General features: G+C 40.0%; 1 protein-coding gene across 3 annotated transcripts in view; it reads left to right on the forward strand.

The window, feature by feature from the left end:
• Window positions 1–12,811, forward strand: part of LOC124037721 (long-chain-fatty-acid--CoA ligase ACSBG2-like) — a 55,397-nt gene that overhangs the window by 19,195 nt on the left and 23,391 nt on the right. For 2 of the 3 annotated variants that reach the window (XM_046352713.1, XM_046352712.1), the window contains exon 3: window positions 6,471–6,583. The exons of the other annotated variant lie outside the window; for it this stretch is intronic. In XM_046352713.1, coding sequence (XP_046208669.1) covers window positions 6,471–6,583 — 113 coding nt within the window. The remainder of the gene's footprint in view (window positions 1–6,470; window positions 6,584–12,811) is intronic. 3 annotated transcript variants of the gene reach the window in all.

The following is a 12,811-nucleotide window of genomic DNA, read 5'->3' on the forward strand; positions in this document are numbered from 1 at the left end:
TTTATAACGCAACGTCATTTTTTTTAATTAAAAAAGTTGACGATAAACTTTAACAAAACACTTCTAAATACTTTTGTAATGCAACTTTAGGTATTAGTAAACGTTAATAATCGATCAAATTGATCATGGGGCGATGTATATTCTATAGCTCTACGTCTTGAAATGATGTCCGGATAAATCTCAACCAAAATATCCTGTTGGAGACCGGAAGAAATGGGCTGTCTCTTGTTTGTTTGACCAAGAAACAAATCCTAGGCAAATGACAAGACTGTTGACATCGTGTGGAAGCTGTAGGTATTGCAACCTCGCTCCAGGTAATGTGGTTTCCATTCAACAATACATTCAAGTGGCGCATTGATATATTTTCCAGTTTTCAGTGATCAGATTTTCCTGCGCTTTTCGATGAAACGCACGTTCTGTTATAGTCACAGCCGTGATTTAACCAGTTTTAGAAACATCTGAGTGTTGTCTATCCACACATACTAATCATATGCATATACTATCTTCCTGGCATGAGTAGCAGGGCGCTGAAATGTTGCGCAATTTTTAACAGAATGTTCGAAAAAGTAGGGGGTAGGATCAACAGGTTAACAAGACCCATGCTGTGTTCAAATACTCATTCTAACTGCACTGACTACTATTTGTGATGTGAATTGAGTATAAAGTATGCTTGTTGGTCATAGTCAGTATGCCAAAAGTTCCCGGATGACGTACTAAATTCACCAAAATATGACGTATACATGCAGTGGACACGATTTCTGTGCTTTTAGGTCCCATAATGCAATTCTTCCAAAAATGGGCATGGCTTCATAACTTTTCAGATGAAGAAGAAAAAAGAAAATGTTTAAATGTAATACATTTTCAAATGACAAGTAACTTATGTTTGCTCACAACCGCATAGCATTACAGCAGTATGCACCTAACGTTAGTTGGCTACTAATACATCAAACTTGCCAGGCAATATATTAACTACCCAACATTGATTGACTTGAGAACCCCTTGCCAACAGCCAATGAAATTGCAGGGCGCCAAATACAAATCAACAGATCTCGTAAATCAAATTTCTCAAACGTACAAGTATTAGGCACCATTTTAAAGATAAAATTCTCGTTAACCTCTCACAGCTACCCCTCCCCCCTACTTTTTTCAATTTCCGCCTGAAGACATACCCAAATCTAACTGCCTGTAGCTCAGGCCCAGAACCAAGGATATGCATATTCTTGGTTTCATTTGAAAGAAAACACTCTGAAGTTTGTGTAAATGTGAATTGAATGTAGGAGAATATAACGCAATAGATCTGGTTTAGATAAAACAATGAAAAAAAACATATGTTTATTTTTATTGTTGTATCATCAACTTTAAAATGAAGAAGACAAAACAAACATTCAGATAGGATGATGGGGACAATTTCAGTGAAAAACATGAGGGCAACAGTACTTGTGCAAAGTTTCAGAATGATAACTTCCAAAATGAGTCACCCAGGTAGGTGTCCCACACAAGTAGCCCAAATGTGGCCAAATTGGTGACGTTATACATTTTTAATGGAATAACTATATACAAAATACCAAAATAGTATTCTAACACACCCCCTAAAGAAAATTGAGAAAAAACATGAAAAAAAAAATATACATTTACAAAATAACACTTTCAATATTTGGAAGACCCTCAGTCCTCTACACAATGTTGTGCTGCTGATGCCAGGTGCCATAGCAGTCCTCTTTCTGCTGTAAAGCAGAGGGTCACCAAGCATGGAGTGCAGGTGATGGGGGACTTAATTTTGTAAAGAACACAGCGATGCCTCCATGCTGTGCCCTTTTGGCCCTGAGGCACATCCATGCCTGCAGAAATACATTTGGGCAGATGAACACCACTTGTGCAGGATGGACACCTTGGCATTGGGGGCTCCCATTCGGAGTCAGCGTTACTGTAAAATAAAATGTTCAGTTAGAATATTTTCACATATGAGTCCTGTATCAACAGGTATAATAAACAAATATATATAGAGTTGTATATAATATTATAGACCTGCTAGATCTGTCTATTTTATATTGACATTTCAGCTAGATCTACTGTCTTTATTATATTACAACAGACCAGCTGTATCTACTTTCTCCCATTTCACTTTGGCCATTGTTGTGGGCCTGCCCTCCCCTGAAAAGCCTCATGTGGGGGTGAGGTGGGGTGGAGCGGCACACACACTCATCTCGGCCATGCTCCCTCTAATCCACTATCTATATATATATACACACACAAACATGGGCTATGGGTCATAAACATACATACAAATATACCCCCACCCACAATGTATAGCCAACGTGTACTTTACACATTTCATTACATTCTTATATATTGCTACTAAAAAATTTAAAAATCACAAATAATATTTTAGTATTAATTTCAAACAATGGCATTAGCATGAGAAGAACTTACCAGTCCAAAACTATGTCCTCTCCATTCAAAAAATATTCCTCCATTTGGGAATCAAAGCTCCAACAAACAATCTCTCACTTTCCTGATCAATTTATTCTAAAATTGTGTGTACTTCTGTATATCTCTCGACTTAGATTTAGCTTTCCCTGACTTAGTCGCCATACTGATTGATATGCTGAAGATGCGTTTTACCCAAAAAAGCGCTGTGCGTAACATGCGCTCCTTCCAGTATGAATCTTCAATGGCAAATGAACTTCTTTACGCCGGAGTACTACATGGGTTGGTCTTCCAACACAACCATTACATATTGCCGTTTACCTCGGCTCATTGGCTATCTACCCAGCTAGATTTCAAGACTGTCAGTGGTCATTGGGTTAGAATAGTCAATCAACGAAACAGCTGTCATATCATAGGTGCACAATGATGTCATTACTTGTTTTCTTCAAATCGGTTTCTTTCAGTCAATACGTCCCGCGAAATGACCCATGAAGTTTGGTTGTTACAAACAAACCAGTTGATTGCAATGAAACCAAACATGACTGGAAAAGTCACGTGTATTTACGTCGAATGTCTCGTCAAATTGAATGAGACGGAATTCACGACACAAGCGGTTCACAAAATGTTTCGTGGCTATAAAAATGGATTTTATCAAACAAAAGACCGACCATTCATTGTGTAACAATTAGCATTGGGATTGCAAACAGTTTACCTTTGACGATCTTCCTCTGTTTATTTTATTGCCGTTTGTGATTTTGTTACGCCTGTACTGGTTGAAATAGTTTTTTTTAATGGGACTCTATCCTCAGATAATCGCATCGTATTCTTTCGCAGTAAATCCTTTTTTAAATCTGACAACGCAGTTGGATTAGCAAAATTTGAGGCTTTCGAAATATGGGAGAGACGTGTATTTTCATGAATGTTTGACTATTTATGTAGCGATCACCGTATGTTGTCGAATTTAATCCCGCTAACGGGTTCGGTGAGCAGAGGTTAATCCAGCCACAGTGTCTGATTTCAAAAATGATTTACAGCGAAAGCACCACAAACGATTGTTAGGTCACGACCAAGTCACTGAAAAACCCATCCATTTTCCAGCTAAAGAGAGGAGTCACAAAGAGCAGAAATAGAGAGAAAATTAAATCAGATGACACTCGTAGGACCTCATGTTACACAATACATGTATGTTTTGTTCAGTGAAGTTCATATTTGTATCCAAAAATCTTATTTTACATTGGCGTGTTATGTTCAGTAGTTCCAAAACATGCAGTGATTTTGCAGAGAGCCACATCAATTCACAGAAATACTCATTATAAATGTTGATGAAAATTCAAGTGTTATGCATGGAACTTTAGATAAACTTCTCCCTAATGCAACCACTGTGTCAGATTTCAAAAAAACTTTACGGAAAAAGCATCATCTGAGTACGGCGCTCAGAGCCCAAAACAGCCAAAATAAATATCTGCCATGTTGTGCAGTCAACATTAGTCAGAAATAGCATTATAAATATTCACTTACCTTTGATTATCTTCATCAGAATGCACTCCCAGGAATCCCAGTTCCACAAATGTTTGATTTGTTCGATAAAGGTCATTTATTTTCATATACCTCCTTTTGTTAGGGCGTTTGGTAAACACATCGAAACGCGCGTGCAAATCCAGCGGAAAGGTTGGACGAAAATTCCAAAAAGTTATATTACTGGTCGTAGAAACATATCAAACTATGTATGGAATCAATCTTTAGGATGTTTTTATCATAAATGTTATGTAATGTTCCAACTGGAGAATTCCATTATCTGTAGAAAAGCAGTGGATCGAGAGCTACCTCATGTGAAATGCGCGTGACTGCTGGCAGACCTCTGACCCCTCTCATTCAGCCCCCCTTCATAGTAGAAGCATCAAACAACATTCTAAAGACTGTTGACATCTAGCGGAAGCCTTAGGAAGTGCAACAACCAATATCCCACTGTGTTGAGGGGTAGTTGAGTTCAAAAACTAAAACTTCAGATTTCCCACTTCCTGTTTTGATTTATTATCAGGTTTCTGCCTGCCATATGAGTTCTGTTATACTCGGACATCATTCAAACATTTTTAGTGTTTTCGATCCAATACTAATAATATGCATATATTAGCATCTGGGACTGAGTAGGAGGCAGTTTACTCTGGGCACGCTTTTCATCCAAAAGTGAAAATGCTGCCCCCTATCCCAAAGAAGTTCAAATGTTTTTAAATGTAATACAATTTCAAATAAGTTAAGTGTTATGTTGGCTGACAACCGCATAGCATTACAGCAGTATGCACCTAATGTTAGTTGGCTACTAATACATCAAACTTGCCAGGCAGTATATTAACTACCCAACGTTGATTGACTTGATTATTTACATCATTCTTAGGTGTGCGATTCAAAGGCTATACCACTTAGGTATTTACTCTGATTTCAGAGCACACTCGCAAAGAATAACTGATGAATTTATGAACGCTCAACACCCGTTGAATATGGCCGTGTAAGTAAACATCTGCAAAAAAATGAGTAATTAAATTGTTGCCTGCAGCACAGTTAGTCACCAACCCTCTGGATAACATGAAAACAGCCTATCCAGCTCTGCTATGGCACGTAAAATGGTCAGTGAGGTATTCTCATTTGTCACGCTCTGAATTTTCAAATGGACAATGCTCTGGATTAATGAACGCCCAGAGCACACTTGCACTCCAGATTGAATTTACGAACACACCCGAAATCGTAAAATGTTGAGCTAGTAATTTGTTAACCTCTCTAGGGTATGTGGGACGCTAGCGTGCCACCTGACCAACATCCAGTGAGATTACAGAGCGCCAAATACAGAAATACTCATTATAAAAATCCAGAAAAGATACAACTATTTTACATGTGTTTAAAGATAAACTTCTTGTGAATCCAACCACGGTGTCAGATTTTAAAAATGCTTTACGCTGAAAGCATACCTTAGAATTATTTGAGAACATAGCCCAGCAGACAAATCATTACAAACAGTAACCAGCCAAGTAGAAGAGTTACACAAGTCAGAAATGGAGATCAAATTAATCACTTACCTTTGATCTTCATATGATTGCACTCAAGACATTCATTTATTCAATAAATGTTCCTTTTGTTCGATAGTCTCTTTATATCCGAAAACCTCCGTTTTGTTCTCGTTTTCTAAAGTAATCCACAGGCTCAAACGCAGTCGCAACAGGCAAACAAAGAAAATCCAAATTGTATCCGTAAAGTTCATAGAAACATGTCAAACGATGTTTATATTCAATCCTCAGGTTGTTTTTAGCCTAAATAATCGATAATATTTCAACCGGACAATAACGTCGCCGATATTAAAGGTAAACAAGAAAGGCACTCTCTCGGTCGCGCGCATGAAAAAGCTCTGTGACCCGGCAGGGTCACTCATTCAGACTGCTCTTACTCACTCGTTTTCTAAAGACTGTTGACATCTAGTGGAAGGCATAGGAACTGCAATTTGAGTCCTAAATCAATGGATACTGTAATGGCATTGAATAGAAAACTACAACAACAACAAAAAATCCAACTTCCTGAGTGGATTTTTCTCAGGTTTTTACCTTCCAAATAATTTGTTATACTCGCAGACATTATTTTAACAGTTTTGGAAACTTTTGTGTGTTCTATCCAAATCTACTCATTATATGCATATCTTAGCTTTGGGGCCTGAGTAGAAGGCAGTTTAATTTGGGCACGCTTTTCATCCAAAATTCCAAATGCTGCCCCCTACACTAGAGAAGTTAAACAAACTTGAGGTTGCATAGCAACAGCATCAACTTCCGGTAGACAGGCGACGCTCTAGTACGCTCAACTGAAAGGATACCATTCGTTTCCAGTATACTAAAATGAACTAAAAATATGTAGTATACAGTATGTTAGTGTAGGTATTCGAGCACAGCTAGATTCTTTATCTTCTAACACTGAAAAGCTTCCTCCATCTTTAGACATGACAGTGGAATACAGTAGTACAGGACCGGGAATCCACTTAACATTATTTATAACTTCTTTCCCCTCAGTGAGTCATCAGAGGAGTCAGCCGGTGAGCGGGAAGAGGAGATTGGGGCCAACACTGAGCTCACCAACAAACTCACAGACATCCTTACTGAACAGCCCACACACACAGAGACTGGTGAGCGCATATATATTAATTACACACATTTACATGGCAAACATCACAAGGAGAACATTTTAGAAAGGGCACAAATAAATGTAGGAAACTGGCTTACAACTGTTAGCGCCTACACAAACTGGTTCACACACACTCTTGTACATTGATTTTGAGGTTGACCAAATGAATTGTCCCCTTTTTGAATTTTGAGGAAATGGGCCAAAGGGAAGTTGGGTCCCAAACTTCCCTTTCCTGTTTCTGGCCAAGAACATTCAGTCATCAACATTCCTAATGCCTTAAGTATGAAGCCTAACACCAGGCCACATGATCCTACGCTTCTCTGTTGCTATTTCAGTTTTATACTTCTTTGAAAGGCTTCAAAATATTGGCAGGGATTATCTATAGTTTGTCTTGTCATGGTGACCTTTCAATTGTTTTTATTAAAACCTCTTATGGCTGGGGGGCAGTATTGAGTAGCTTGGATACGGTGCCTGGAGTAAACTGCCTGCTACTCAGGCCCAGAAGTGAAGATATGCATATTAGTAGATTTGGATAGAAACCACTGAAGTTTCTAAAACTGGTTGAATGATGTCTGTGGGTATAACAGAACTCGTATGGCAGGCAAAAACCTGAGAAAAAATCCAACCAGGAAGTGGGAAATCTGAGGATTGTAGTTTAACTCATTGTCATAATGCACTTCCTAAGGCTTCCACTAGATATCAACAGTAATTTAGAACCTTGTTTAACCTGTTAAGTCGACCCTCTACTTTTTCGAACATTCTGTTAAAAATCGCGCAACATTTCAGCGCCCTGCTACTCATGCCAGGAATATAGTATATGCATATTATTAGTATGTGTGGATAGCAAACACTCTGACGTTTCTAAAACTGGTTAAATCACGGCTGTGACTTTAACAGAGCGTGAGTTTCATCGAATAGTGCAGGAAAACCTGATCACTGAAAATGGAAATAAATATTTACATTTAAGTCATTTAGCAGACGCTCTTATCCAGAGCGACTTACAAATTTGGTGCATTCACCTTATGACATCCAGTGGAACAGCCACTTTACAATAGTGCATCTAAATCTTTTAAGGGGGGGGTGAGAAGGATTACTTTATCCTATCCTAGGTATTCCTTAAAGAGGTGGGGTTTCAGGTGTCTCCGGAAGGTGGTGATTGACTCCGCTTCCAGGAATTGTTCAAAGTGAACCGAATTACATGAGACCCGAGGTTTCAGCGCCTACAGCTACCACACGTTGTCTAGAGTCTTGTCATTTGATTCGCAATTGATTCTTGGTCTAACCGGTTCAAGGGAACTCCTTCCCTCCGTTCTCCGACCGGATGTGTTGGTCGAGCTCTCTCGGTCATGTTTTTTTCAAGACGACACCTATAGAAGTTACATCGCCTCCTGATTAATTTTATCGCTTATTAACGTGTACTAATACCTAAAGTTGCATTACAAAAGTATTTCGAAGTGTTTTGTTAAAGTTTATCGTCGACTTTTTGAATTTAAAAAAATGACGTTACGTTATGAAACGCTCTTTTTTTTTCATTTATCATACAGTCTACATAGAACGATATCTAGGCTATATATGGACCGATTTTAATCGGAAAAAAGACCCAATAGTGATTATCGGACATCTAGGAGTGCCAACAAAGATGGTCAAAGGTAATGAATGTTTTATATTTTATTGTGCGGTTTGTGTAGCGCCGAATATGCTAATTATTTTGTTTACGTCCCCTGCGGGTCTTTTGTGGTGTTACATGCTATCAGATAATAGCTTCTCATGCTTTCGCCGAAAAGCATTTTAAAAATCTGACTTGTTGCCTGGATTCACAACGAGTGTAGCTTTAATTCAATACCCTGCATGTGTATTTTAATGAACGTTTGAGTTTTAACTAATACTATTAGCATTTAGCGTAGCACATTTGCATTTCCAGAGCTCTAGATGGGACGCCTGCGTGCCAGGTAGGAGCAAGTGGTTAAGGTGTCTACTATGAAGGAGGGAATGAGCTCTTTCAATCAGGTGTCCGCCATGAGCTGATCATTTGCGCTCCCGTGAGAGGTAGCTGCGTTCCTTTTAATTTCTAAAGACAAAGGAATTCTTCGGTTGGAACATTATTGAAGATTGATGTTAAAAACATCCTAAAGATTGATTCTATACATTCGTTTGACATGTTTCTACGGACTGTAATGGAACCTTTTGACTTTTCGTCTGGACCTAGTGATCGCGCCTCAATGATTTGGATTTGTGAACTAAATGCGAGAACGAGGTATTTGGACATAAATGATAGACTGTATCAAACAAAACAAACCCCAAACAGCAAGCAATGCAGATGTAGATGCACGGTGGTTAGGAAAGGCCAAAACCTAGGAAGAAACCTAGAGGAGCCAGGCTATGAGGGGTGGCCAGTCCCCTTCTGGCTGTGACTGTTGGAGATTATAACAGAACATGGCCAAGATGTTCAAATGTTCATAAATGACCAGCATGGTATACCATGCATAATATACCAGCAAGTCAGCACCTCAGGAGTAAATGTCAGTTTGCTTTTCATAGCCGATCATTAAGAGTATCTCTACCACTTCTGCTGTCTCTAGAGAGTTGAAAACTGCAGGTCTGGGACAGGTAGCACGTCCGGTGAACAGGTCAGGATTCCATAGCCGCTGGCAGAACAGTTGAAACTGGAGCAGCAGCACGGCCAGGTCGACTGGGGACAGCAAGGAGTCATCATGCCAGGTAGTCCTGAGGCATGGTCCGAGGGCTCAGGTCCTCCGAGAGAGAATTAGAGAGAGCATACTTAAATTCACACAAGACACCAGATAAGACAGAAGTACTCCAGATATAGCAAACTGACCCTAGCCCCCCCGACACAAACTACTGCAGCATAAATACTTTAGGCTGAGACAGGAGGGGTCAGGAGACACTGTGGCCCCATCCGATGATACCCCCGGACAAGGCCAAACAGGAAGGATATAACCCCACCCACTTTGCCAAAGCACAGCCCCCACACCACTAGAGGGATATCTTCAACCACCAACTTACCATCCTGAGACAAGGCCGAGTATAGCCCACAAAGATCTCTGTCACGGCACAACCCAAGGGGGGGTGCCAACCCAGACAGGAAGATCACATCAGTGACTCAACCCACCCAAGTGACGCACCCCTTCTAGGGACGGCATGAAAGAGCACCAGTAAGCCAGTGACTCAGCCCCTGTAATAGGGTTTGAGGCAGAGAATCCCAGTGGAACGAGGGGAACCGGCCATCAGAGACGGCAAGGGCGGTTCGTTACTCCAGAGCCTTTCCGTTCACCTTCATACTCCTGGGCCAGACTACACTCAATCATATGACCCACTGAAGAGATGACCCTCTTCAGTAAAGAATTAAAGATTGAGACCGAGTCTGCGTCTCTCACATGGGTAGGCAGACCATTCCATAAAAATGGAGCTGTATAGGAGAAAGCCCTGCCTCCAGCTGTTTGCTTAGAAATTCTAGGGACAATTAGGAGGCCTGCATCTTGTGACCGTAGCGTACGTGTAGGTATGTACAGCAGGACCAAATCAGAGAGATGGATAGGAGCAAGCCCATGTAATGCTTTGTAGGTTAGCAGTAAAACCTTGAAATCAGCCCTTGCCTTAAGTGTAGGGAGGCTAGCACTGGAGTAATATGATCTCATTTTTTTGTTCTAGTCAGGATTCTGGCAGCCGTATTTAGCATTAACTGAAGTTTAGAATAAAAAAGAATACGCCATTTAGCAGACGCTTTTATCCAAAGCGACTTACAGTCATGTGTGCATACATTCTACGTATGGGTGGTCCCGGGAATCGAACCCACTACCCTGGCGTTACAAGCGCCATGCTCTACCAACTGAGCTACAGAAGAATATTTAGTGCTTTATCCGGGTAGCCGGAAAGTAGAGCATTGCAGTAGTCTAACCTAAAGTAACAAAAGCATGGATTAATTTTTCTGCATTTTTGGACAGAGTTTCTGATTTTTGCAATGTTGAGTAGATGGAAAAAAGCTGTCCTTGAAACAGTCTTGATATGTTCGTCAAAAGAGAGATCAGGGTCCAGAGTAACGCCGAGGTCCTTCAATTTTATTTGAGACGACTGTACAACCATCAAGATTAATTGTCAGATTCAACAGAAGATCTTTGTTTCTTGGGACCTAGAACAAGCATGTCTGTTTTGTCCAAGTTTAAAAGTAGAAAGTTTGCAGCCATCCACTTCCTTATGTCTGAAACACAGGCTTCTAGCGAGAACTTTTGGGGCATCACCATGTTTCATTGAAATGTACAGCTGTGTGTCATCTGCGTAGCAGTGAAAGTTAACATTGTTTTCAAATGACATCCCCAAGAGGTAAAATATATAGTGAAAACAATAGTGGTCCTAAAACGGAACCTTGAGGAACACCGAAATGTACAGTTGATTTGTCAGAGGACAAACCATTCAGACAAACTGGTATCTTTCCGACAGATAAGATCTAAACCAGGCCAGAACTTGTCCGTGTAGACCAATTTGGGTTTCCAATTTCTCCAAAAGAATGTGGTGATCGATGGTATCAAAAGCACTAAGGCCTGGGAGCACCAGGACAGATGCAAAGCCCCGGTCTGATGCCATTAAAAGGGTAATTTACCACCTTCACAAGTGCAGTGTCAGTGCTATGATGGGGTCTAAAACCAGACTGAAGGCAGTGAGTTGCTGCGCAACAGCTTTTTCTAAAAGTTTTGAGAGGAATGGAAGTTTATTATGTTTATTATGTTCAACATAGGAGGGCCAAGCACAGGAAGCAGCTCTTTCGGTAGTTTAGTTGTAATAGGGTCCAGTATGCAGCTTGAAGGTTTAGAGGCCATGATTATTTTCATCATTGTGTCAAGAGATATAGTACTAAAAGACTTGAGTGTCTCTCTTGATCCTAGGTCCTGGCAGAGTTGTGCAGACTCAGGACAACTGAGCTTTGGAGGAATACGCAGATTTAAAGAAGAGTCTGTAATTTGCTTGATGCTCTTTTCCTCAAAGAAGTTCATGAATTTATTACTGCTGAAGTGAAAGCCATCCTCACTTGGGGAATGCTGCTTTTTAGTTAGCTTTGCGACAGAATCAAAAATAAATGTTGATTGTTCTTATTTTCCTCAATTAAGTTGGAAGAATAGGATGATCGAGCAGCAGTGAGGGCTCTTCGATACGGTACGGTCTTTCCAAGCTAGTCGGAAGACTTCCAGTTTGGTGTGGCGCCATTTCCGTTACAATTTTCTGGAAGCTCGGGTATTTTCTGTTTACCAGGGAGCTAGTTTCTTATGAGAAATGTTTTTAGTTTTTAGGGGTGCAACTGCATGTAGGGTATTGCGCAAGGTTAAATTGATTTCCTCAGTTAGGTGGTTAATGATTTTTGTCCTCTGACGTCCTTGGGTAGGCAGAGGGAGTCTGGAAGGGCATCAAGGAATCTTTGTGTTGTCTGTGAATGTATAGCACGACTAGTGAATATTTATAGTGCTATTTCTGACATCTGTTGACTCCACAACATGGCAGGTATCTGTATGGCTTGTTTTTGTGTTTGAGCGCTGTACTCAGATTATTGCATGGTGTGCTTTTTTCCATAAGCTTTTTTGAAATCTGACAAACCGGTTGCATTAACTTCTTATGGGAACCCCTTGACAACATTCCGCTGAAAAAGCAGAGAGCGAAATTCAAAAATATATTTTTTGAAATATGTAACTTTCATACATTCACAAGTGCAATACACCAAATTAAAGCTTAACTTCTTGTTAATCTACCCATCGTGTCCGATTTTTAAAAAGACTACAGTGAAAGTACACCATATGATTGTTAGGTCAGCGCCTAGTCACAAACACACACAGCCATATTCCAGCCAAAGAGAGGAGTCACAAAAAGCAGAAATAGAGAAAATTAATCACTAACCTTTGATCTTCATCAGATGGCGCTCATAGGACTTAATGTTACACAATACATGTGTGTTTTGTTCGATAAAGTTCATATTTATATCCAAAAATCTGTTTACATTGGCGCTTTATGGTCAGTAATGTTGTCTCGAAAACATCAAACTAATTTTTCAGAGAGCCACATCAATTTACAGAAATACTTATAATAAACATTAAAAGACAACTATTGTGCACAGAATTATAGATATACTTCTCCTTAATGCAACCACTGTCAGATTTCAAAAAAGCTTTACGGAAAAAGCAAACCATGCAATAATCTGAGTACAGCGCTCAGACGCATAAACAAGCCA

The sequence above is a fragment of the Oncorhynchus gorbuscha genome, linkage group LG06 (genome assembly GCF_021184085.1).
Source record: "Oncorhynchus gorbuscha isolate QuinsamMale2020 ecotype Even-year linkage group LG06, OgorEven_v1.0, whole genome shotgun sequence".
NCBI classification, from domain to species: Eukaryota; Metazoa; Chordata; class Actinopteri; order Salmoniformes; family Salmonidae; genus Oncorhynchus; species Oncorhynchus gorbuscha.